General features: G+C 47.2%; 1 protein-coding gene across 1 annotated transcript in view; it reads right to left on the reverse strand.

Annotated features, from left to right (window-relative positions):
• The window catches only part of LOC138303547 (sulfotransferase 6B1-like), a 118,233-nt gene that overhangs the window by 85,210 nt on the left and 5,481 nt on the right, over positions 1-27,542 (reverse strand). Inside the window, exons 2-3 of the mRNA XM_069242789.1 lie at positions 22,937-23,046; positions 8,167-8,256 (exon numbers count right to left, since the gene is read on the reverse strand). Coding sequence (XP_069098890.1) covers positions 8,167-8,256; positions 22,937-23,046 — 200 coding nt within the window. The remainder of the gene's footprint in view (positions 1-8,166; positions 8,257-22,936; positions 23,047-27,542) is intronic.

The following is a 27,542-nucleotide window of genomic DNA, read 5'->3' on the forward strand; positions in this document are numbered from 1 at the left end:
ACCCCACCACACATGTAGACAAAAGAGTACCAGTAAACTTCCTGCACCCACACATGTTCATCAGCCATCACCTATCATTAGTGGTGTCACGGGCTGGTCATGGAGAGGTCGGTCGGCCACATTGAAAGAAGCGTCACTTGAGATGGACCGCTATAACTGGCATTCTGATGGGCAACATCCAAAACCATATAGACCACCTGTCAGTGGTCTAGTTACACAAGTTTCCAGCACAGGCCAACATACCAAGTTAACAGTATGACTAAGGACCTGATGTGCATAGCAGATCTCACAAAATATTGTTCGCAATCTGCTACCAGCATTTTTGTGATCAAGGTGATAATTTGTGGACCGACCTATGCATTAATAGTTAAGTTTGTAAATTACAGATTCTGAGTGGGTCACAGTTTGACCTACCTCATGAATATTAATGAGGTAGATTGCAAATTACGACTACCTAAGTATCACATTCATCACAGGAATGGTGGCCTCCTTAGGGTGGTAGACCACCATGTCTGTGATTGCTTTTGAATAAAGCATTTTTTGGTTAAACACAGCCTGTTTTCCTCAAAGGAAAAAAAATGAGTTAAGAAAAAAAAAAATGAAGTGAAATTTTTGAGAGTAGGGAGTGGTCCTTATGAACCACTGTTTAATCTTAAAAAAATGTTTAAACATTGTCAAAGGGGAAGGGGTTCTGTGGGGCAGGAATGTGTTTGCAAAATATGAATACGTCCCTGTGCTAATCTGTATTTGGCAGGGTCCTCCCTCCTGTCTTGGGATTCTTGTGTTCCAGGTCAGAAAGGACATGGCCTGGCAGTTTGCTCTGAATTGTTTCCACTGGAGCAGGGTCAAGACTGATTTGCATATCGCTGGTCCAAACTGAGGTGACGTGGTGGTCAAAATAACAATGGACTGGGATTTGACGTGTGTCTTGTGCTCACTGTGCCACTGGAACCAAGCTGTAGCTAGCCAATGAGCCCTAATAACGGTGAAACTAGTCCTGGGTTGCTTGTGTTCTGGTTCAGGGAGGACCGGGCCAGCTAGTTCGGGCTGGACTTACTGTTGGAATAGGGTCAAGGCTGATTTGCATATGACTGAGTGCAACCTGAGGTGGCGTGGTGAGCAGAATAGCAATGGACTGGGATGCGGTCCGAGTAACTACCAGATCTGTTGTAGGTCATAGAAACAGAGCATAGACCTAGTTCTGCCCAAAGCAATGACAGGAACTAGAAGGCTTCTGCTTTCTAGGTAACGAAAGGCTGCGATTTCACTTCTTTCTGTAAAACCTTCGAAGGCAGGTGGGGGGGGGGGGGGGGGCGGACAGTTACTAAGAACTTTTGTGTAAACGCCAGCTTTTTTCACAAGAAGGGGAAGCCGTAGAGAGACCTGCTACAGAGATCAGTGGGAGACCCATGAGGTCAACAGGTTCTGAGAGGATAAGGGCTGGACGAGGCTCCACCGAGGGTCCAGATTTATCAAAATAAATTTTATTAAAAGTGACTGAGTGAGTGGAGTAAAGTGAGTGAGCAGAGGCTTATCGGGTACACACTGTAATAGTAACAGTGAATTATAAGTAAAGTTTTTTTAAGCTCTTGTAGCACAGGCTGCAAAGAGTTAAGTGATGACGTGAAGGAGCGGGCAGCAGGCGGTTCAAACGCAGAGTTTTCAGTTTTGAAAGCTGTTCCACAAGAGTTACTGGCAGATTAAAATTGCAAAACAATTCCTTCTATAAGTCTGATTTGATTTTTAAATGTTTTTATTGCTGAAAAATGTGCTGTTTTGACAGAAAGGTGCTTATCTCCTAGCAGGGGCCTGACGCCTGCAGGGGATCTCTTTTAAGGCCCCTTAAGCTAAATCCCAAAGACTATGTGTGTTGTATGGGACACCAAGGGCCCCACATCACATTCTGCAGGGGCCCCATCATGTGGTCTCCTCTGACGGTATCTCACTGAGGTTTGACGTGCTCAGGGCCCCGGTGTCCCCTGGTGGTGAGGAGGCCACTCTCAGCTGCTGGTTGTGTCTGAAAGAGGCCCTGGATGTAGAGCAGATGACATGGGCAGGACCTGTCATGCCTGCACCCTGCTCTGAGCTCCACAGCTCCTTCAGAACACAAATAGCAACATAACACAAACCTACCCACAGAGTGTGTGGTTAAGGTGACCTGATGGCTGTATCAGGGGCACATTAATGTAATCCAGTCTTCATACCTACAAGCCACTTTAATCTGCAAATATAGGACCTGATTTAGATATTGGCCGAGGAGTTACTCCGCCCCAACATTGACCGATATCCCATTAGCTGAAACCTAAATCCCATAAGAAATATGTAAATCAGGCCCATAGTTTTATGTGTGGTAATCCAGAACTACAACTCCCAGAATGCACTGGGTTCCGAAATAAAAGTCCATAACTGGACACTAGTTTAAACATTTTCGGTGACAGAAAATGAAAGTCCAAATATCCCAGTCCCATTGTGGTCTACACAGCTGCCATTCACAGTTCGAAAGCCCATCCTGCGATTGTGGACAGGGTAAAATTATGCTTGCCACGAGTGGTGCCAGAACATGCAGCCCTAGAACTGGCAGAATGGCCTGCCATTGTAGAGCTTGTCGGGAATTGCATGAAAGTTGTTTCTACACTGCCAAACCTTCTTTATTTGGCATTCTAGGATGAAAATCCATAGCCACTCCTTTAAATTAACTGTAATCTATAGCTAAATCTGCTAGAAGCCCATTTTTAGGTCGAGGCTACCAGCCAATGCTGCCGTTTGTGAAAGACAAATTGTGAGCTTACAGGAGCTTACATCTCACCCATCAATTCCCATTGGTTACCTTTATTGTCACTCTCATTTCTATTTGGTGGCCTGCCCTCTTCTTGTGGTCTCTATCCCCTGGGGTTTAACCCCTTTACAATATTTTGATTGGTTGACTTTTTATCCTTATACTGCTCACATTTAAGGTACTACTTTTTTCTTTTTTGTTCAGCACTCAATGAGAGTGCATGTGTTTCTAGCTTTCTCCCTCTTGTGCTGCTACACTCCTTAAATACCACTCCTACTCTATGTTACACCCACACTTCTCAGTTTGTCAGTAAGAGCAAAGCAATAGGGATATTTTTGCTGGGATTTTTTTGTCTTCTTCATTCCACAAAGCAAAAACGTAGGACACAGAGGCTTTGATGGCACTAGGGAATGAGCTTTTTGCAGCACTCACTCAACTGGCATTTGAGACAGAAGTTATACTTAGCATGACACTTCTCCTGGAGACCCATAAATCCGCTCCCTAGACTAGGGCAACGAAACAAATGAAATGGTCCAATCAGGGGGAAAGTAAATTAGGCCTGAGAAGTGTTTCCCTTTACATGTTGAAAGTTTATCATTCTTTTTGAATTTTGTTTAAAGTTTCCAGAGTGAAAAGTATTTCACAAATAAAGCATGCAATTTATAAAAATTAAAACAGATTTTAACGTACATTTTTGAGATACTATAAAATGTGGTGAGATCTGTTTCCGTGTGATGCTGCACTTTCCCCAGACCCTTTCCCAGGGCGTTCCCTTGCAGGATCACTTGCCTTGCCTGCGGGTTCAATCAGGGCCTCCCTTGTTGCTAGTTCTATCCTTTAAGATAAAGACTGTGACAAGTAAGAGATACAAAGCCCGAGTGGTGCCCTCACTGTCCCAGGCATCAAGGCATTTGAATGCAGTCACTGGAATGGAAAGAAGGAAAAGTGCTCAGGTCTCTGCTCACTCTCTTTAATTGCAACTCCTTGTTATTCCATAAAGCCCTCAGTGGCTAATTGAAGGCTGTTGAGCTCTATCCCTGAGGTCATGGGATCCATCAAGTATTGTCATTGGGGTTAGAATGTCCATGACATCACTTGAGCTACTCTAGGCCCTTAGTTAAATCACATCCATGCCACTGCCATGAGTGAGTCGGTGACCAGCAACTCAAAGTGTAACTTGGATCTCAAGGCATATTTGCTGATCTTTTCTTTTGTAAAAACACAACATATCTGCACTTCTCTGAATCTGGAATGCATGTTTTATTGTCCTGCTTAGAACATGGCAGGTTCCAGTTGAAAGTGAAGGTCTCAGGAAGCAGCCTAGGTCACAGTCACAGCAAGACTCTTAATGCCAAGCGTTGACTACTGCTGACACAGCAGTGTAGTCTGGTTTTCATTGACCACAGCTTGTTGGTGCCTTTTAACAACTCCATATATCACAACTCCATACATCAGGGACTAGGACTGCCACCTCGGCTGGCCTTCTGGCCTGTGGTTTACTACAGACGTCGGTAAGAAAAGTGGCAACCCGAAGTGTGACTACTTCAACAGACTGTACCTGGACAAGGAACACAGTGTTGCCTCCTCCACAGTGCCTCCATTATCCTAGACAATCCAACTAACCGACTTGCATGTCCACCGCTCATATGAACTCATTTTACCTATACTAATCCACCACTAATCCTTTTGGGTTCTACAGTAGAGTGCTACTCGCCAAAAAGCACTTTGATGCCTTGTCAGGGGTCGTAAGTGCGAAAGAAATACAATTACAATTATAATTATTGTTAGAAATGGGGTCTTTGGTTGGCAGTCAGGTTACCCCCTGTCCAAGCAAGGACCCTCACTCTAGTCAGGGTAAAAGAGAATCACCCTCAGCTAACCCCTGATTACCCCCTTGGTAGCTTGGCACGAGCAGTAGGCTTAACTCCAGAGGGCTAGGTGTAAAGTAATTGTACCAACACACACAGTAACTTAATGAAAACACTACAAAATGACACAACACAGGTTTAGAAAACTAGGGAATATTTATCTAAACAAAGCAAGACTAAAACGACAAAAATCCACAATCCAGTCAAGTTATCAATTAAAAAAGCAAAAAGAATCTTCGTGTAGTTTTAAACACACACTAACACTGTTAGCATGAAAATGTACCTTGGGTGCATCAAAAATAACCCCGCACGGGCGAGTGTGCGTCAAAAAGGGCTTGTGATGTGTCGATTTCACTCACAAGCAAAACCTTGCGTCATTTCTTCTTTTGTCAGGGCGCGCCGTTTCTTCTCTCCGCAGGAGAGCGATGCGTCGATACGGTCAACACTCTCGAGTCCGGACAGGCCTTGCATTGTTTTTTTACAAGCCCAGCAGAGTTTGCGCCGGAAATCCAGCCACACGATGATCCGAAAACCATGCAGAGCGGGTTGTGATCTCACCAGCCCCCGTAAGCGATGCTGCGTGGTGTTTCTCCAGCTCCGTGCGTTGATTCTTCGGTCGCGTTACAGGTGAGCATCGATTTTCAGCCTCGAAGCCAGCAGCGCGTCGATTTCCCAGCCGCAGATCGGAGTTGCGTTGATCTTTTCCCCGTGCGGCGTTCTGTGCGTGGATGTCTTCCTCTTAGGCTGCCAGCTTCTCCTTTCAGGGTCCCAAGAACTGGATGGGCACCACAGGGCAGAGTAGGAGTCTCTCCAGAGACTCCAGGTGCTGGCAGAGAGAGGTCTTTGCTGTCCCCGAGACATCAAAAAACAGGAGGCAAGCTCTAAATCAAGCCCTTGGAGATCTTCACAAGATGGAAGGCGCACAAAGTCCAGTCTTTGCCCTCTTACTCTGGCAGAAGCAGCAACTGCAATGTAGCTCCACAAAGCAAAGTCACAGGCAGGGCAACTCTTCTTCTTTAGCTCTTCAGCTCTTCTTCTTGGTTTTCAGAAGTGTTCTAAAGTCTGTGGTTTTGGGTGCCCTTCTTATACCCAATTTCTCCTTTGAAGTAGGCCTACTTCAAAGCAAAGTTTCTCTTGAATGTGAAATCCTGCCTTGCTCAGGCCAGGCCCCAGATACTCACCAGGGGGTCGGAGACTGCATTGTGTGAGGGCAGGCACAGCCCTTTCAGGTGTGAGTGACCACTCCTTCCCTCCTTCCTAGCACAGATGGCTCATCAGGATATGCAGACTACACCCCAGCTCCCTTTGTGTCACTGTCTAGTGTGTGGTGCAACCAGCCCAACTGTCAAACTGACCCAGACAGGGAATCCACAAACAGGCAGAGTCACAAAAATGGTAAAAGCAAGAAAATGCTAACTTTCTAAAAGTGGCATTTTCAAACTCACAATCTTAAAATCAACTTTACGAAAAGATGTATTTTTAAATTGTGAGCTCAGAGACCCCAAACTCCACATGCCCATCCGCTCCCAAAAGGAATCTACACTTTAATAATTTTCAAAGGTAGCCCCCATGTTAACCTATGAGAGGGACAGGCCTTGCAACAGTGAAAAACGAATTTAGCAATATTTCGCTGTCAGGACATATAAAATACATTACTATATGTCCTACCTTAACCATACACTGCACCCTGCCCTTGGGGCTACCTAGGGCCTACCTTAGAGGTGTCTGACATGTAAGAAAAGGGAAGGTTTAGGCCTGGCAAGTGGGTACACGTACCAAGTCGAATGTACAGTTAAAACAGCACACACAGACACTGCAGTGGCAGGTCTGAGACATGATTACAGGGCTACTAATGTGGGCGGCACAACCAGTGCTGCAGGCCCACTAGTAGCATTTGATTTACAGGCCCTGGCACCTCTAGTGCACTTTACTAGGGACTTACCAATAAATCAAATATGGTAATCATGGATAAACCAATCAACCATACAATTTACACAGAGAGCATACGCACTCTAGCCCTGGTTAGCAGTGGTAAAGTACCCAGTGCAACAAAACCAGCAAAATCAGAGTCCAGCACACATGAACAACCTGGGGAACAGAGACAAAAAGTTAAGGGAGACCACGCCAAGGATGAAAAGTCTAAGGTGCAGCACACCTTCTTTCAAACATGGCACACCTGTGTGTGGTATGACGGTCCCATTACACGACTAGAAGCCTCAGCTCTTCTGCAGCGCTCCTCTGAAAATCTGAATTTTGGAGACAGAACTTTCTTGGTTGTCGGCCTGTCGTGGTCTGCAGGATCACAGCCACCCCTCAGGGCAATAGAGGCCATGTTCCAGGAATATAGTAACTAAAATACTGTCTGACAGAAACATTGGGTCTGATTACAACTTTGGAGGAGGTGTTAATCCGTCCCAAAAGTGACGGTAAAGTGACGGATATACCACCAGCCGTATTACGAGTCCATTATATCCTATGGAACTCCTAATACTGCTGGTGGTATATCCGTCACATTTGGGACGGTTTAACACCTTCTTACAAAGTTATAATCAGACCCATTGTGTCCTAACTATAGTGTTACAAAACAATCGCACATCTGGAGTTAATATTTGAAAGTCTACAGGCAATGGGAAAATATTTTTGTTAGTGACACCTGGGATGCAGTATATCTGCGAAACAATATTTCTGCTAACAATAGTCTTACAAACAAATACATATTAGACTTAGAACTTCAGATCTCTTTGCCCAAGGCACACACTCAATGTTCTGAAACACTATGCGCCGCGTGACGCGCTACAACACAACTACTTCCTGGTAGCTTTATAGCCGAGGGCTATAGTGGATATTAAAGGTCCCTATTTCAATTACAGGGCTCTGCTGCAGGAAAGGGCCTTTAATGAGACAGAGGGCGTTTAACCATGGGTACAGCCGGAAGTAGAAGGGCTTCAAGGTCATCATTACCTCTCCTTTGACTCATTCCAAACCTCATCTTACTACTATGATCTCCCAACTAACACTTTCTAGAGGCTTCCCTCTTCTATCCCGCCATTATTCTATTTAATCCAACTAACAGACTTGCATGTCCTCTGCTCAAATTAACTTATATTTCCCTATACTAGTCCACCGCTAATTGTTTTTAGGTACTGGAGTAGCGTGCTACTCGCCAAAAAACGCTTCAATACCTTGTCAGGAGTAACAAGTACTATATAATTACAATTAAAATGAGTCATTCCACACTCGAACAGGGGGAACAGAAAGACAATCAGTGGATTACGGGATGTTTTTCACCTCACGGTTTGGAATTACGTCAGAAGAATGAGGCTTTGCTCTCCCATTCTATCTGATGTCACTCAGAATCCCTCAATCTGTCATTTACAGTCCCCCATCTGTAAAATCTGTATGCTCACCCTCTTCCATACTATTGTCACCAAAGGTGCGTCCAATATTACAATGTTGTAATATCTAATAAATGCATTGATAATGGGGAAATTTAGATACCACCCATCTGAGGCCACAACTCACCTTCACTTTATTCTTCTCCACGGACTTGGGGATGTTGTCACGGTGCAGATGTGTTATCAGAACTCTTGGAGAAGGGATCATGTTTAAACTCTGGAAGAAAAGATGTGCTCGATTACAGGTTAGGAATGTACCACTCTATACCTCATGTTTACTAGCTCGTCGCGGGTTGTTCACATAGCAAGCAAACAGTGGACCACGCTGTCAAGACGTCTCAGTGAGCTAAATGCTTCCTGCTTACATCTGAAGATCGCTGCTTTGAACCTAGACAGGAGCAACTCAGCCTGTCATCCTTCTGAGGTTGATAAATTGACTACCAATAAATGAGTAATTACACCTGCTATTGATAGCACTTTTACACTGTAGAAAAGTGGTTGAAGCTCTATGTAAAAACAAGTTATTTGGGCCCGATTTAGAATTTGGCGAATGAGGTTACTCTGCCACAAATGTGACGGATATGCCGACCACTGTATTACAAGCCCATTATATCCTATGGAGATCATAATACGGCGCACAGGATAGCCGTCACGTTGGTGATGGAGTAACCCCTCCGCCAAACTCTAAATGAGGCCCCTTTTTATCATAGTGAGACCGAGGATCAGAGAACGGTAGTAGAACACAGCATCTGAGTAGCCTCTTAATTTTTAATACACATTGAACTGTAGTAAGGACCAATCAGAAGTCATGTCGAAAAGTACAGAATACACTTAGGCAGCAGTGGCCACAGAAAGGAAAGAAACTTTAAATGCATCTCACAGTAGCAACCTGAAATTCATCCTGGACTACAACCCCTTCAAAGTCAAGCTCCTGATGGCAGGCGTCAGAAAGGAAGGCATATCGCACATATATCACACATTAGTGGTTAAGGCCTCCAACTCCCTCCATCCCTCAGGCTAAGATGGGAGGGCTGGACAGGCCTCCTTGATTACATTGACTGGCAGGATGCCCATATCACCCACTGAGGACTGGCCATATCCTCCCGCCTCCGGCTGACCTAGCTAAAGTATTTTACAAACAACGTACGTCCTCCCCTCCCCCTTCTGCGTTGCCTATGGCACGCTGGCCAGGTCTCGACACATACGTTTCCGCTGTGACTGCCTGGAACTTGACTTCTTCCACATGGCCTGGCTGTGCCCCATAATAAGGAGATACTGGCGCTGGACTGCCGGTGCCCTGTCCTGGGCCCTGGAACAAAAAATTGTTCTGACGTCTAAGATCACCTTATTGGGAATCCTGGTGGGACTTGGGGGCGCCTGGGATGGGAGAAAATGATGTTACAAAACAAAGCAGAACGAGGAAAGAAGAGAAAAGAAAAAGCCAACAAAATAATGATGGAATTCTTCAAAACATCACCATAAATTCTCAAACTTCTGGTGTGTAGAGTTGCAGTGAGGGGAGGCACTTTCATTAGAAGATAGATTGAGCAGGTCGTACAGCTGTATATCCAATTTTGTTTTGGGAATTGTCCCATGACTTATATATTATCATATATTTTATAGATGCAGAGCCTAGTTGCTAGGAGGGCAACCTGTGGATCAAGTAAAAGGATAGATATATCCAGGGTTTTAAATTCAAATGTTTTTCTATCAATGTTAGTGCTAGACGGGGAAGTATCCACTGTTTAGATTTCAAATAGGAGAAGTGGCGTCTTAATGAGTGCATTCAAAGTATGGAACAGTCCAGGATTAGTAAGAGAGACATTCGTAAATGAACGATCAGCTTTGATCCTACAACCTCTAACCAGTATTCAAAATACCTTGGGCCATGCACAAGTCCTTCTGAAGGTCTGCTGACTGCAGAGTAATATGGTTGAAACGTCTAATCTTCAGCGGAAGTTGAGCAGTTCCATGCTGAACTTCCTATGATCCAGATTCTGCATATCCAAGACGCCCAAGCAGATCCCACTGCAATAGCCCAACCTTGAGGGCACACATGCATTTACAATCATCGCTCAATTATGAAAACCCAAGATGAGCTCATAACAACTTCTCCCCCATTGTCCCTGGTTGAGCAGCTACTCATTAATTCCATACACTGCTGTATTTCATTTCATTTCATTGTGGGCCAGCTGTCTCCCCATGACTGCAAACCTACTGAGCTGGGACGGTTCAGGAGCCTGGCTGTAACTGCTAGACCTCACGCAACATATTCTAAAAGTAAGACTTATCAAAACTGTAACAATGCGTGGCTGTCTCTCTTGAAGGAGCTGAGGACAATCCTCAGCCCTGAGGAAAAGACCTGGAGCTGGTGTGACTTCAAAGACAGAGGTAGACTGTCCAGCATGCCGAGGACCTGCAGTGTTTGAAGCCAAGGGACCTTTAAGGGATAGAGTATGGTGAGGCCTAGCGTGCCGAGGGACCTTTAAGGCATAGAGTATGCTGAGGCCTAGCGTGCCAAGGGACCTTTAAGGCATAGAGTATGCTGAGGCCTAGCGTGCTGAGGGACCTTCGAGGCATAGAGTATGCTGAGGCCCAGAATGCAGAAGGTCCTTTGAGGCATACAGTATGCTGAGGCCTAGCATGCAGAAGGTCCTTTGAGGCATACAGTATGCTGAGGCCTAGCATGCAGAACGTCCTTTGAGGTATACAGTATGCTGAGGCCTAGCATGCAGAACGTCCTTTGAGGCATAGAGTATGCTGAGGCCAAGCATGCCAAGGGGCCTTTGAGGCATACAGTACGCTGAGGCCTAGCATGCCAATGGATCTTTGAGGCCTACAGTATGCTGAGGCTGAAGACTATTGCTGCTCCCGAGCCAGACCCGGATTGCTGAACCAGAAGTGGAGTTCCTCCCCATGTGTCTCCATAGTATGCTATGGAATGTATAAAACGCTTACTACCTCTGCGGCGCTTTGTGAACAGGTAGCACAGCAGATAATGGGAGCCAAGGGTAAGTGATTTAATCAGATCTAGAGGTGTGAGACGCAAGCGGTATAATTTCAGTGTCATGCATTTTATAACTCTATTCTAATGTGGGTTCACTAGTCTATGTGCACTGTGTGTTACTGAGAGGCCTTCAGACAACTAGTGACAAGTTGTTATGTGCATGGATACCCCTTTTTGGGCACACAGTTGTTTACTTGTCGTGTCGTTTGTGCCATGCGTCGCACCTTTCCATGTGGGACAGATTTTCAAACCTGAGAACTACCTAGTTGTGTTCTTTAGTCTGACACTGCCCACTTTCCTGAGACGAATGAAAAGGCATTCAAGCAGTTTTCTGTTTGGAGATCATGCATAATCAGTGCTGCATGCAGGGTAGAGATTATGCAGTAATGAATCTGAGTCATGTATTTTTAAGCTTGTGGTGGCACCATGGACCTGCCCTGTTCCATTTACGGCCTGGAGCATATTTAAGAATATTTGAAAGTATATTTAATAACAGGGATCCTGCGAAGGACCTTCAGAACAGAGGTGATGAGGCCTCATAGTTGTACCTGCAGAGGTTGTCTCACTGCTGTGTTGTGAAAACTTTGTAGACGTCACATAGCTGAAATCCCATGGCGCGAGCTACTGACTGGCTTAAACCAGTCATTATGTGGCAAGAGGTAGCTGCCTGGATCTCCTGTGAGAATCCCTGATGTGTGAGAACAGGACAGCATAGTGTGTCATCTAACCATGCCAGATTTGTGTGGCAAGAGCTACCATTCACCTGGTGGCCTCTGCACCTTCATCTCTGCTGTGTAAAAGGTAGTCAGGGGCAGGAGGGGGGCTTTGATGAAGGGAGACAGGTGCCTCCCTCTGACACTGTCTAGATGAGGTAAGAACTCCTTTACTCAGCTGTATTTGAAACAAGTCAGAGAGGGGACACACTGACTAACAGAAGTGTTTATTAGCTCTGTACTGCTGCAGACCAGGCAAACGGAGAGAAACGTGGTGAGAACATTGATGGACTCCAGGGCAAGAGTGTTCAGTGTGGGTACAAGAGACCTGGGGAAAATACCATGTGTTCAAGATCTCTACAAAGAATGCATGTATCTGAACATAACCCAAATGAAACACGTTCACAGGATCTCTACAAAGGATACATGTATCTAAAATCAACCAAATGAAACTCATTCACAAGATCTCCATAAAGGATACAAGTATCTAAAATTAACCCAAATGAAACCCATTCACAAGAACTCTATGAAGGGAACAGCTATCTAAATTAATCCAAATGAAACTCATTCACAAGAACTCTACAAAGGACATAAGTATTGACAATTAACCCAAATGAAACTCATTCACAGGAACTCTACAAAGGATACAAGTATCTAAAATTAACCCAGATGAAACTCAGTCACAAGAACTCTATGTAGGGAACATCTATGTAAATTAATCCAAATGAAACTCATTCACAAGAACTCTACAAAGGATATAAGTATTTACAATTAACCCAAATGAAACACATTCACAGGAACTCTAAAAAGGATACAAGTATCTAAAATCAACCAGATGAAACTCATTCACAAGAACTCTACAAAGATACAAGTATTTAAAATTAACCCGAATGACACTCATTTACAAGAACTGTCCAAAGGATACAAATATTTACAATTAACCCAAATGAAACTCATTCACAACAACTTTACAAAGGATGCAAGTATTTACAATTAATCCAATTTAAACTCATTCACAAAAACTGTACAAAGATACAAGTATTTACAATTAATCCAAATGAAACTCATTCACAAGAACTCTACAAAGGTTTCAAGTATAAAAAATGAATCCAAATTAAACTTATTCATGAGAACTCTACAAAGAGTTCACTACTTTTCAGACTGAACACAAACATCACTTAGAATGAAAGTTATGTAAACTAGTTAACTATTTCCTGGTAAATGTTTGACATTACATTTTAGTGATTCTGAGCGTTTGTTTCCATTTCTTGATATCCCTTTAACATATCGTACAATTTGAGACTAGTAGTCTTCATTAAATTCAAATATTTGAAAACATGGATTTGCAAAAGGAAAGTCAAGCACCGAAAACTCTTCCCAAGTGACATGGAGGGATGTGTTAACCCCAAAGTGCCGCGCTAACAAATTTCCATCTTGATTTTCAGTCCCTTGATAGTCTGTCACATGCCTAGTATTTCATTTATACCTTAAGCTAGCAATGAAAGCCAAGTCACACTCCATGCAGTCAGGACATCATTGACTTACATTAGAGAATATTCATCTTGGACAGAAATCCTTTTGGTAAGCAACTAGGGTGATGTGGTAAGAGACAGTATTGATAAAGTATTACTTTAAATAGAGTACCACATTCATGCTGCCATAAATAACAGATGTTACAATTACCCAACTTAAGATTCTCAAGTTACCCACCTCAAAAGGAATGAATACTGAATCAGCAGGATGCGATTTTCAACTCATTACCTCCAAAACACTGAGGGCCTGATTACAACTTTGGAGGAGGGTGTTAATCCGTCCCAAATGTGACGGATATACCACCCGCCCTATTACGAGTCCATTATACCCTATGGAACTCGTAATACGGCGGGTGGTATATCCGTCACATTTGGGATGGATTAACACCCTCCTCCAGAGTTGTAATCAGGCTCTGAGTGTAATTTTCAGTGGACTGAGCCACCCTCTCAAAATGCATCACATGCGTTCTTTCTCTTTCTTGTCTATCAATACGTAAGAAGGGCTTATCTCACCCACCTTCCTCCCACCGCCAAAGAGGCTTTTGATGCAATGGTCTAAGTGCAATATAGTCTGTGAACTGTGATGTACGACACAAAGGTGTGGTGGTGGGGAGGATGATGACAATGGCGTAATGTGGAAGGTGTGACTAGACAGAGTCATGAATCTAAGTAGTCACCGGCCGATAACGGTAGCATAAATAAATAAAAACTTCGATAGTAAAGTGGTTTTAGCATTTCTGTGGAATTGTTCCTCCTGAATTGAATGATTGTGGGTGTATCCTTCTCCCTCCTGTGGAGCACTTGCACTGCAAAGTAGATAAAGCGGTTTTAGCTTCTCTGTGGAGTTGTTCCTCCTGAATTGAATGATTGTGGATGTATCCTTCTCCCTCCCGTGGGGCGCTTGCACTGAAAGCAGTGTTCTCTGTGGAGTTGTTCCTCCTGAACTGAATGATTGTGGGTATCCTTCTCGTGCTTCTGGGGCGTTTGCACTGAAGGCAGATAGTAAAGTGGTTTTAGCTTCTCTGTGGAGTTGTTCCACCTGAATTGAATGATTGTGGGTGTATCCTTTTCCCTCCTGTGGGGCGTTTGCACTGAAAGCAGATAGTAAAGTGGTTTTAGCATCTCTGTGGAGTTGCTCCTCCTGAATTGAATGATTGTAGGTGTATCCTTCTCCCTCCCCTGGGATGCTTGCACTGCAAAGCAGACAGTAAAGTGGTGTAAAGTGGTTTTAGCTTCTCTGTGGAGTTGTTCCTCCTGAACTGAATGATTGTGGGTATCCTTCTTGTGCTTCTGGGGCGTTTGCACTGAAGGCAGATAGTAAAGTGGTTTTAGCTTCTCTGTGGAGTTGTTCCACCTGAATTGAATGATTGTGGGTGTATCCTTCTCCCTCCTGTGGGGTGCTTGCACTGAAAGCAGATAGTAAAGTGGTTTTAGCATCTCTGTGGAGTTGCTCTTCCTGAATTGAATGATTGTAGGTGTATCCTTCTCCCTCCCCTGGGATGCTTGCACTGCAAAGCAGACAGTAAAGTGGTTTTATCTTCTCTGTGGAGTTGTTCCACCTGAATTGAATGATTTTGGGTGTATTCTTCTCCCTCTTGTGGGGCGCTTGCACTGAAAGCAGATAGTAAAGTACTTTTTTTTGTTTTATAAAGATATTTTTATTGCTTTTAACAAGAGAAACAACATAGGATTTCAAAATGCAAATATCACAAACCATACACTTAACACTGAAAAACAGAAAAGCAGAAAAATAAAATGATGATAATGGCAATAATACCGCCTACACAGATGTCCAACAATAAGTAATGTGACGTGGTGTGAAATAGGATGTAATAAGATAAAATACAGTGAAATAGAAATAGAGTGGTTTTGGGACAACTGAAATGTGGCCTAGATTCTGAGTCGTTTGGGATAAAGTCTTGTGTGGACCCAGAGGGCCTGAGAGTGTTCGGCTGTGTGGTGTTGGGTCTGAGAGGCCCAGCCGTGGTTTGTGAGCTTTTGGTTGTCAGGGAGGGAGACGGGGGGCAAGGGGACCCCCAGGAGAAGGTCATCTCGGCTTTGTAAGCCTGTCAGGGGGGATTTCATGTCTTCCTCTGCCTGGTACATCATGTGCACTCCCATTTCCCCCATATCTTGTTATATTTACCTGGGCATCCCCTGGCCTCGTACACGGGTTTCTCACAGAGTGCGCACCAATCAACACCTCGCTTCCATTTAGTCAGTGTGGGGCCGTTTCTGCCTTCCATTCCGCCATGATGTCCCTCTTTGCCACCAAACATGCCACCAAACATGCCACACCAACGAAGGTGTGCTCTGCTCTCCTTAAATCCATCTCTCCCATTACCCCTAGGAGAAGGGGAAGGGGGGGCAACCTCCACCTCTGAGTGAAGGACCTTTGAGATCTCTCCCACTATTGCCCTCCAGTACGTCGATATAACGGGGCATGCCCAGGTCATGTGAAAGAAATCAGAGTCATGGCTGGAACATCGGGGACAGACAGGAGTCTGTCGCAGACCAGCCCTAAAGAGTCGCGCCGGTGTGAGGTAGGCTGTGTGAAGGAGGAAGGTCTGTAGCACTCGGAATCGAGATGACATTGATAAGGTTCTGGGGGCCATAAGTGCCTCTGTCCAATCTGCCTCCTCAATTGGGCCCACCCAGCCCTCCCATTTCCGACGGAGCTCCACAAGGGGGGGGGGGGGGCAGTATGGGAAAGCAAGGAGCGATATAGTTGGGAAATACCTCCTTTGCCCAGACCACCCATCAGGGCCCTCGCTTCCATGGGACTGCTGTCAGGGATGTTGTCTCCTGGTTTAACATGTACCAGAAGAGCATGTCTGAGTTGTAGGTATTTGTGGAACTGAGTGGCATGTAGGGAGTGAGTTTCTTGGAGGTCTGCAAAGGATCACATATGAGACTCGCCCCAGACATCTCCCAGGGTGGATATCCCTATATTGTCCCATTTTTGGAATCCCTTTAGTGATGAGACCTCTCGCAGGTGAGTTCCTTGCCACAGGGGAGTCTGTCGGGTGAGGCACCCAGCCCATCCCGTTACTCTTTGGGCCGCGCGCCAGACCAGTAACACCACTCTTGTGACGTCTGGCGTTTCACAGGGGACACAGCCCCCGTATAGAGTGTCAAAGACTCCAGAGAACCCAAGGGGACCACCCTCCTCCCAACCAGTCATTGATCACCAGGAGGTGAGTGGCTAGGTAGTAAAGATAGATATTGGACATACCTAACCCTCCGTCGTAGGTGTCCCTCTGGCATATGCTACTACCAGCCTGGGCCGGGAACTGTGCCACAAGAACTGGCGCGCTACTGTGTCCATTTCGGCAAACCACTTTCGAGGGATTGAGTGTGGGAAATTTTGTAGGAGATATAGGAATCTGGGAAGTATCATCATTTCATAAAGGGCTATTCTGCCCTGCAAGTTAAGGGGCAGGGTCTTCCATTTTTGGAGGTCCATTTTAATTTTTTTGGTGAGTGGCGTAACGGTTAGTTCCCATGCCTGCTCAGGCAACAAGGCTACATGTATGCCTAGATATTTAAAATTGTTTCTACGGATTGGGATATTGCTTTGCCAGTCGATACACTCTCTAGAGAGGTGTAAGGGAACCAGGAGAGATTTGCCAGGATTTAAAGCCAGGCCAGAGGCCTGGAAAAATAGATCTAATAATTCTAGGATCCGTGGACCGCTGGTGGCCGGGTTTGAGATGTAGATGAGGGCGTCGTCCGCGTAAAGAGCCACTCTGTCTTCTGGGCCCTCCGGCCATGCCCATCCTTCCACTAGGGGTCTTCCCGCAGTATTTTGACCAGGGGTTCTATCACAAGCGCAAATAATAGTGGGGATAGGGTGCATCCTTGGCGAGTGCCACGACATATGTGAAATGGGTCAGAGACCACCCCGTTTACCTGGACACGGGCCATCGGGTTAGAGTAGAGTAATTTGACGAGGCCCCTGAACTTTGGTCCTATTCCGTTGCGTCGGAGGACTTGTTCCAGGTAGCACCTGGAAGTCCACAAGTCAAAGTCACAAGCCACAAGTCAAAGTCCACAGTATCAAAGGCTTTTTCAAAGTCTAGGAGGAGAAGAGCTAGTGGTGAATGAGATAGGGTCTCCCGATATGCTAAGGCCGAGTGCAATTGCCTAATGCAGTGTCTGGTGCTGCATGAGGGCATAAACCCACATTGGTCAGGGTGTATCAGCGTAGAGAGAGCAGGTTTCAGCCTGGAGGCTAGTATTGTTGAGAGCACTTTGATTTCGGTGTTGAGAAGGGAGATAGGTCGGTATGCCGAGCAGTTATGTGACAGGGCTGGGTCTTGGGAATTACCACTATGGTAGCCTGGTCGATCTCAGGGGTGAAAATGGCCCTCTTTTTCAGCCTCTTCGTACATGGTGAGGAGGTGAGGGCTTAGTATTTCACTACATCTATGATAGAGTTCTGATGGGAAGCCGTCCGGGCCGGGAGTTTTACCTGATGAAAGGCTGGCTATTGCCCCGGTGATTTCAGCCAAGGTTATTTCCGCATCTAGATCCTCTTTCACCCCCTGTGAGATCTGGGGGAGCGCCACATCCTCCAAGAGGGGGAGTTCTCTCTCGGCTGGCGGCCTAGGGCGTTCCGCATATAGTTGCTCGTAGTAGGAAGCAAAGGTTTGTACAATATCACCTGGGGAGTTAACAAGTGTTCCTGACACGTTAAGTATTTCAGGAATGACTCGGTCAGCTAAAGGTCGCGTGGCCAGCCAATGCAGCTTTCCGTTCTTGTTCCCCCAGCCGTATATCCTGCCAGCTTTCGCTCTCCAGATATGCTTTGCGGATTCGAGTGTTAGTTGTTTAATCTCTTCTCTAGTCCTAGTGAGTTGTCGCGTTATGGGGGTGGACATGTCCCCTGCGCCCTGGCGTTCAAGTCGTAGTGCCTTAGCTTCTAGGGTTGACAGTTGTTCGTGCCTGGCGCGTTCCCGGATACGAACAAGGTGTTTGGCATAACCCCGAAGGGTGGCCTTACAGGCTGCCCAAATTGTGCCTGGGGATCGAACCCTACCTAAGTTATGTTCAAAGTATTGGGTAAGGTGGTTTCGGATATCCTGAGTGTAGTCGTCTTCTTGTAAGTGCCAAGCATTTAGGTGCCACAGCGGGCGCCGGGTCAGATCCAGGCCACCTAGTCTGATTTGCAAAGGTGAGTGGTCAGAAACCCCACCGGGGCAAGATCTCTGCAACGTTGGGTACATCTTGGGCCGGCATAAATATGAGGTCGATTCTAGCATGTGATTGGTGTGCTGCCGAGGTGTGTGTATTGTTTCGTTCTTGGGTGTCAAGTTCTCCACACCTCGCACATGCCAAGACCGTCCGCCCATCTACGCAAGCTTGAAGCCCTTACAGCGCGGGCGACTGACACTGTCCCCGAGACATCCAATGAGGGGTCTAAAACTGAGTTAAAGTCTCCACCCACTACAGTGGCACCCTGAGGGAGGTCCACCAAGGCACAGTGGAGCACAACCAAGAAATTATCAAAACTTGTTGGGGGGGCGTATGCACAGAAGCATCTGTCGCCCAACTACCCAAACTAGGTAACGCGGCCAGATCGGCCGTCACTATAGTGAAGTGATGGACCCCTCCATTCAACCGGATCGTTAGACCATTAGACAGTGAAAGTTAAGCGTGGCGAACCAGCCAGTGGCAGAGCGCCGGCCAGCAACAGTGTAAATGTTTTTTATCGCGGGTCAGGCGGCGTCCAGCAGGGCCAAGCGGCGCCCACCGAGAACCACGGATCAGAGGTGAATCCTATCCCCCGGGCCGGGGGTCAGCCCCCACGTCGGGTTCATGTCCCTGTTGGACAGCAGACCCTCTTATCTCTCCCCGCCTGGACCTGGTGCGCCTGCGGCCCCTTTGTGAGGCCAGTCGGGGGCCGGGGTCGGCCCCTATGGGGACGCCCTCGACCGGGGACCCCTCCGACGCCGGACCCATTCCTCTGTCAGTCAGTCCCACGCCTCCTCTGGTGCATTGAAGAAGAATGTTTTGCGTGCCATGATGACTTTCAGGCGTGCCAGAAAGAGGAGCATGTATGGGAGTTGCATCGCCCGGAGCTTTTGTTTAACCTGCTCGAATGACCGACGCAGAGTCTGGACCTCTCTGGTGTAGTCGGGGAATATTAAGATCTTGTCGTTGTTCCAGCAGAGGTTAGTGACACGTCTGGCTTCCCTTAGGATATTGTCTCGGTGTTTAAAATTAAGGAAGCGTGCGATAAGGGGCATTCTGGGACTACCGGGGGGGGGGTCGCGGGCCCAAGGCTCTGTGTGCTCGTTCGATCGCAAACCATGGCGAGAGTGCGTGATCCGGCATCCAGGACTTGATCCATTGTTCCAGAAAATCCAGTGTTTTGTTTTCTTCTGCACCCTCCGGAAATCCAATGAAACGGAGGTTGTTGCGTCGGGAGCGGTTTTCGGCGTCCTCGGCTCGTCGGTGCAGCTCTCCAGTGTGGGACAGTAGTTGGGTTACTTTGGTCCTGAGGTCAGCCAAGTCATCTTCAGTTTGTGAGACGCGGACCTCTACAGTGGTAATCCACCCTACGGCATTTCTGAGATCCTGTCTGATGAGGCCTACGTCTTCCTTTACCTCTCTGATTTTAGTCTCCACAGCAAGTTGTGAGGCCTGGATCGCCAGCAGAATGGCACTCACCCCGTCCGGTGAGGTGTGGCCCTCGATAGGGGGGTCTCCGCCACCCCGGGAAACCGAGAGTGCAGTGAATTGGTCAATCTTCTGCTGCGAGGCAGTTGAGTGCTTTGAGGCTTTATCCTTTCCCATGGTCCCACAAGGTGCCGGCAGCATCGCCCAAGACTGCCAAGGAATTGGTGTCTTTGGCTTCCGTCACCAGAGGGTACAGGGGTCCAATCTAGCCCAGGGTAGTTTAAGTTCGCTCATCTGGGGCAGAAATGCACCACGACTGCGGGGGGTGCGAGTGCCCCTGCGCCCGGTCCCGGCAGCAGTCCCAAGCGCCTCCAGAGAACCCACCCGGATCGGGGGGGGGGAAGTCCAGGCTCCCGGTCCCGGATTCAGATAGGACTCGACCCAGAGTCAGTAGATGTTCACCCGCGCCAATGGCCACCAACTGTGTCCCCAATTCGCTCCACAGCACCAGTGCTGGCCAGTCCACCGGCACTCACCTCGGGTACCGTTGTGCTCCGCAATCACTTGAGGTGTGTGGTACAAGGGCCTACCACATTGGTCGTCCGGTCCTGCTATGCGGGGCAGCTCCCCCAGAAGAAGCCCCAGGATCAGGGAGTTCAAGCTCAGTGGCTCCGTGGTTCCCCCAGGGAGGGCTGGTCTCCCGAGGGCGCCTTCCCATGCGCCCCTATGCCCTCGCCGGGCACGGCCGGAGGCTGCTCCCTCTCCTCAGCACCGCAACCGGGCCTCCAGACGGGGAGCGTCCGATCAGACAGGTCGGCAAAACCCGCCCGGAACACACACGGTGCGTGCGCGCCGCCCGGGTCACTCACTCCCTCCAGCAGGGCCTCCAGTTATTTACGTCGCAGCGATCCGGGAGATAGCCGGTGTGGGGAGCGCTCCATCGCGGGCCCCGGTGCAATCGGGAGCCCCTCCTGCCCCTCGGATCTTCCTCTGGGGTCTTCTTCTCCGCGCAGCACCACCGCGTCAGGTGGACGCCGCACGGCCAGCGCCTCCGTTCCTCTTGCCGGCCTCAGTCGCCATGGGCGATCGAGCCCCGTGACTCCACCAGGGCGCTGCGATCGCCACCGACGCCTCTCCGCGGTCCCCGCCGGCCGGTGCATCTGCAGAAGCGAGTTTTGATGCGGTCACTTGTCTGTTTCGGCGGCTATTCTGGGCGGATGACGGAGGGGTCCAGAGCACTTTCAAAGCGCGGCCGCCATCTTGACGCCCGAATGCACGCCAGTAAAGTGCTTTTAGCTTCTCTGTGGAGTTGTTCCTCCTGAATTGAATGATTTGGGGTTTATCCTTCTCCCTCTTGTGGGGCGCTTGCACTGAAAGCAGATAGTAAGTGCTTTTAGCTTCTCTGTGGAGTTGTTCCTCCTGAATTGAATGATTGTGGGTGTATCCTTCTCCCTCCTTTGGGGCGCTTGCATTGCAAAGCATAGGGGACTATTTTGCAACTAGCAGCCTACCACACTCTCCCACTATTGCTACCCCTTAAATGTCCTACTCTTGTCTGCTCCTCCCTATTAGCTCTCGTGTGTGTTGCTACCCATAACGAGAGCCGCCTCTCCCTCTTTTCCCTCATGTGTCCCAGCTGCTTCTCACAATTGCCTCCGCATATTCTTTTTCAATTTTATGGACTTGGAAGGCTGTCTACATGAAAAGCTCCCCTGCCTTTAATACGGACCTCTTTTATATTTCTATGTCTAACCTGAAAGTTGACTGCAAGGGAACTCCTCAATAAAATCTGTCATTTTTTGTATTATAAAAACGAAAGAAAGAATCTAATGAAGGCTTCAGCCCTTATTTGACGTAGCAGCAAACAGAACTGTATTGAAGGTAAATATACTGGTTGGCATTAATGTGCTTACCCTCTGGTTAGCACATTACGCAGGGACCAAATGGCTAGGCCAATGTGTGTTGAAATGCAGAGACTACATTCTTGGAGGCAACATGATTGAAAGTAATGAGGGTGATGGCAAAGATGGTCTTTGAAGCGCACAGGTGGGCATCATACTACGACTGGTCAAACATTTAGACTCGCCTGAATAAAGAGCTTGCTAGCAGGCACACTGCCTGGCGCAGTGGGAGGCACCCGCATGTGCTAGACCCCACGATTAGACCCCCATGCAGCGGTACCTCTCCTTTAACAATGTCTGCACTAGAAGCAGAGGATTCTGAAAAGGCATGGCCTCCTGCACTGGTGTCCCTTTTCCTCTCTAAGCACAAGCGTGGCAGGGGATTCACCAGATGCATCCATGCCAGTGCGTGCCCAACCTCTATTTCAACAATGATTAGGAACAGGTTTGTGTCCCAGGAGTTCCTACCCACTTTGACCTCTGCTTTTATGTGATGGACAACTGAGCACATGATACTACACAAAGCTACAAAGCCCATGTGCTCTCCATGAAGATTGGAAATCTAGACGCTTGTGTTTAGAGATCGCTCCCTAAAGATGTGCTCCCTTCACACTTAAGTGTTCATTTCGTGTTTCAACCCTGATGCCAGGAAAAGGGCCTTTCATGAGGCAGACGGGCACTCTCGCCTTGCCTACAGAGTCAAATCCTTTCAGGGAACTGTCTCAGAAACAATCTCTTAGAAGAGGCAGGGGATTGCCTAACAGTCCACCAGGATGAACCTGGCCAGGAAATGCAAAGGGAGTCGTTGCTACTCAAATAGTGGTGTTTCCTTAATCCAGGACTATTTGCCTTGTTTGCTGTTTACACAACCCTCACCAGTTGTGGTTGTGCTTCACTGGAGCACTCAACTATACGGACATGTACACCCCCAACTCTTCCATGAGCACTGCTTAATCTAGAGACTGCATTGAGCTGGCTTGGGACCTGGTTATGGTGCAAGCACATGCCCCCTGTTAAAAGAGAGTATTATTGAGCAGCGTTGACATGGGTGGGATTTCTACGCAGAATGGACTACGTTTTGCGAGTACAATACATAATGTTGCTATTCCTCAGCACCAACCTCAAATTTGTCCGGGGTTCCGAATTCAAGCATGCTCAGGACGGGCGGCGGCTCCTGGCCATGGATGTTGTACATCATGTCATGTAAAATATGAATGGTCCAGTTGGTACCTGAAACATAACAATGCAACCATTAAGAGACAGAGAAGGGAAATTTGCACTCATTTCATTAGGCATGAATATTAAATGGTCAGAGGTCATGTGATTGAATTTGGTTCAGATTTGCAAACAGACATCTCTCTGCCATCCCTTCAGAGGGAAACAATTCATTTTAAGAAGATTCCGCAAGGCATCTCTCGGGATATCTATTGAGCCTCCACAATTTCTGCAGACCGATCATTAATAATTGGACAATTATTCAGGGTGGGTGACTACCCACCTGAAGGGATAATCACAACCCTTGTCAGGGTGAACCCTTAAAATTACTAAACTCACCTGAGCTCAAGACACTGGTATCTATCACCCAGAGCATGCAGGCCTAACTTAGGACAGTGTGTAAAGTATTTATGCAGTACCAAATCAATAAAGAAGTTTAAATGTAAATCAATAAAATCCAAAACTGAAAAAATAAATGAAACGGAACCAAAGATATGATTTTTCAAGTAAAATACTGGCAAGAACAAAGTAGAGGCAACGATACTCAATGGTCGTGGTGGACTGGGGCCAAGAGTGAATTCAGGCCAACCGGAACACATCTCAGGTCAGATACATCAACTAGACTGATCCAGGTGAAAGTCTGGAAATCAGAAAAGTCCCACTGGTCTGGAACAAATGTTTCCAAGCTTGCTTCCGGTGCCAAGACAACCACAGGAATAACCTTCTCAGGAAGAAGCCAACAGCAGGGTCCAGGCGAGGGAATAGTTGCCACTGGTCAGCTGGGTACTTACAGGAAAAGCCCTTTTACAGCTTGTTGTCTCCCTATAGCCGCGTAGGAGGCCAGCCAGCTACTTTGTTGTCCTGGGTACAAAACGGAGCAGGTCCAGTCCTTCAGGTCTCATCTCAGATCAGAGACAGCAGGGGCAGTCCTCTTGTGACCTTGCACAAGTCTAGAAAGAGTTCTGTTGAGGTGTCCTAGGGTGCCACATTGAAATGTGACACCAGCTATTGGGGGAAGGAGACTCTCAGGTACTCCCTAACCAATGTGGTACTGGCTCCCTGCGGCCAACCCTACCTGCTTTTTCTACAGTTTCTGTTTCCCTTACCTCATACAGGCACAAAATGCCACCTGCCAGGGCAGTTTCAAGATGGGGACGTCTTCAGCCACATGAAATTTCCACTCATACTCGGGGTTTGAATGTGAAGGATACTATGGTAATCCTAGTTTCCTCCCGCATCTAACACTAAAATCCAACTTGAAGCAGGCACAGCACCCACATCAAACCCAGACCGGTTGCTCCCTTTCAAATGCATCACAAGTGTTTCATGTGGCTCAACAGACCTGACAAACAGGATTTGACAGGGTGGTGTCACAGGACGTTAAACCCCCCTCTGAATATTCTGTTGAGCCAGAGGAGTCATCTCCGCCCGTTCAGATCAGTCGGGAGGCATTTCAGACCTTATTCACACCTATTCAAGGTTTGAGCACAGGCTGAGCGCAGTCAGAGGCTTATGCTAATTCGCCTTCTAACAGCTCAGGCAGGTAATGGGTAATGTTCCAAAAGTTACTAGTCCATAATATTTATTACAAATCTCACTTCACCAATATTTTGCAGTTTTAATAATTATTTAAAATAGTTATTTTTTTCTAGGCCCCTTTCTCAAATTAGCAATATCAGTATTTTAATATGCACCCTGTTTTTCTACATAGGACACGTCCCACTTTTAAATACCACATACCATACCTTGGAGGCTAAAAGGCATATATATGGGTGACATTAATATTTAAAAGGGAGATCTTTATCTGTCCAAGGGGTTATTTAGGCTTATCACACCGCAGGTTCTACACTGCAGCAGTCAGGCCACGCAGGGTAGGCCTGAAGCCGTGTGTACACTGCACCACAGTGGGTGGCACAAGAGACGCTGCAGTCCACAAATGGCATTGAACATCCAGGCCCTATGGGCAGTTTTGGCTCCATATGTTTGGGACCTACATGCAAGTTGTTTTTAGCCAATCTATTTTCCATTATTACATAAAATAGCATGGTACCAGTAAGCGTGAATCGCAGTGATACAGCACTGAAAGACACAAGCCAGGTTTTCGCAGTTGATTAGGCTTACAGTCTGCTACATTCTATTTAGATTAGATCCAACTTATCAAGTGCAGCTATTCCATTATTTAAAATCGATCTGTACATTTACCATGTTGCGTCCCCACATTGTCCAGTCTGTCCCATCATGTATTCGCGTCAATCTCTCTCTTCCGCTTGCAATAAATCCTCTATAGTCTCTCACCTGTGTCAGGGTCTGCTGTCAAGAGAGTAATCATTTCCCCCAGGTTTCCAGATCCGCCCCTCATTCTCATCCCTCGGTACCTCTTGCATCAATGCCCCTCAGCAACAGCCCATTCTGTCCAATCTAGGATCCATGTTTGAAGTTTAGGGGGGCGGTGGGAGAGCCAGTGTGGGGTTGTGCGTCTCTTTGCCAAAAGCATTCACAGTACTGCAGACCTATTTCCAATTTTTAGCCCTTTCAAAGGTCGGGGTATTATTTCATAGGTCTGGATATTATACGCTGCAGGCAATGATTCACTGTGGTGCAAAGTTTTAGAGGGGTCGCTCAGCACATTATAGCTCCTATCGCCTTCCAATAGGCCATCACATTGTTACACGTCCATGCCATTTTCATAAATGAAGCCACCCCTGCACCACATCCTGGGCATGCTGCTCGTCTCGACGAGGATATTTTATTGAGCCTCTGCGGTGTAAGGTGAGTACGGTGTAAATAACACAGTTTAGTAATCTGGACCTTGCAGTGATGGCCACAGTTTGAAACAAAGTGCAGTTCTTTGGTGTAATGGCAGCGAATAGCCAATGTAACCATGTGTAAAGGGGGAGCACAGGCACTTTACTACTGGTTAGCAGAGGTGAGAGTGAACAGAGTTCTAAAGATTTCCTACACACGTGCTCGAGAAGGCAGGGAGGTAGGCCTTCATTAGGAGGAGTTGTGGCAATGCACAAAGGAGGAATTCCCATTCCCTGACCCACAGAGACCTCAAGTGTCACTCATTTTGAGTGAGACTCACACATTTTGAGGTCAGGTTATGCTCTGACTCATAGTATGCTTAATCTCATACACAGTGCTGATATAAAACTTGAAATCTAAACGTGGCTCTATTAAGAGCTCTTCTGCATGCCCTACTGTAGACTCCTTCAGTGGATTGGACACACAAGAATGCTGTTCAACTACTTCTGTAAGGCAGCAGTCTACGTTAGTGAGGATTTGGTGTTATATTACTCACTTTACATTGATTGAACATTCATATTTTCATTGATTTAACATTTCGTATTTTTAATGGTGTCAAACAGCATGTAACATGGTGCCACCAAATACGGTAATTTGTTTCTCAATCATAAGAAGTTTGAAAACATCAGAGGTCTGTCATCAGCACACTGGACAACGCTTCCTGGTGCGGACGGGGAAAGACAGGAAGTGGCGGAAACAGAAACCATTCTAGTTCAGATTAGCACAGTGACAGCATGGGCAGAGACAGGCTACCCCTAGAAGTACAGCAACCGGTGAGACAGAGGGAGCGCCTAGAAGCATAGACTAGAGACAGGCTACCCCTAGAAGTACAGGAACCGGTGAGACAGAGGGAGCGCCTAGAAGCATAGATTAGAGAAAGGCTACCCCTAGAAGTACAGCAACCGGTGAGACAGAGGGAGCGCCTAGAAGCATAGATTAGAGACAGGCTACCCCTAGAAGTACAGGAACCGGCGAGACAGAGGGAGCGCCTAGAAGCAAAGATTAGAGACAGGCTACCCCTAGAAGTACAGGAACCGTTGAGACAGAGGGAGCGCCTAGCAGCATAGACTAGAGACAGGCTACCCCCAGAAGTAAAGGAACCGGTGAGACAGAGGGAGCGCCTAGAAGTATAGACTAGAGACAGGCTACCCCTAGACGTACAGGAACCAGTGAGACAGAGGGAGCGTCTAGCAGCATAGATTAGAGACAGGCTACCCCTAGAAGTACAGGAACCGGTGAGATAGAGGGAGCACCTAGCAGCATAGGTTAGAGACAGGCTACCCCTAGAAGTACAGCAACCGGTGAGACAGAGGGAGCACCTAGAAGTATAGATTAGAGACAGGCTACCCCTGGAAGAACAGGAACCAGTGAGACAGAGTTGAGGCCGGTCCGGTGTTGTGGAGGTCTTTGTGAGCGTGGATTAGGATTTTGAAGAGGATCCTGTTGACGGGTAGCCAGTGTAGGGTTCTGAGGTGGGTGGAGATGTGCTTGTGGCGAGGGAGGTTGAGGATGAGACGTGCTGAGGCGTTCTGGATGCGCTGGAGTTTTCCCGTAATCCCCGCATAGAGGGCGTTGCCGTAGTCCAGTCTGCTGCTGCCGAGGGCGTGGGTGACCGTTCTTCTGGTTTCTACGGGAATCCACCTGAAGGTCTTGCAGAGTATACGGAGGGTGTTGAAGCATGTGGACAAATGAATTCAGGAGAGGAG

This window comes from Pleurodeles waltl, chromosome 7 (genome assembly GCF_031143425.1).
Source record: "Pleurodeles waltl isolate 20211129_DDA chromosome 7, aPleWal1.hap1.20221129, whole genome shotgun sequence".
Classification (NCBI taxonomy): domain Eukaryota; kingdom Metazoa; phylum Chordata; class Amphibia; order Caudata; family Salamandridae; genus Pleurodeles; species Pleurodeles waltl.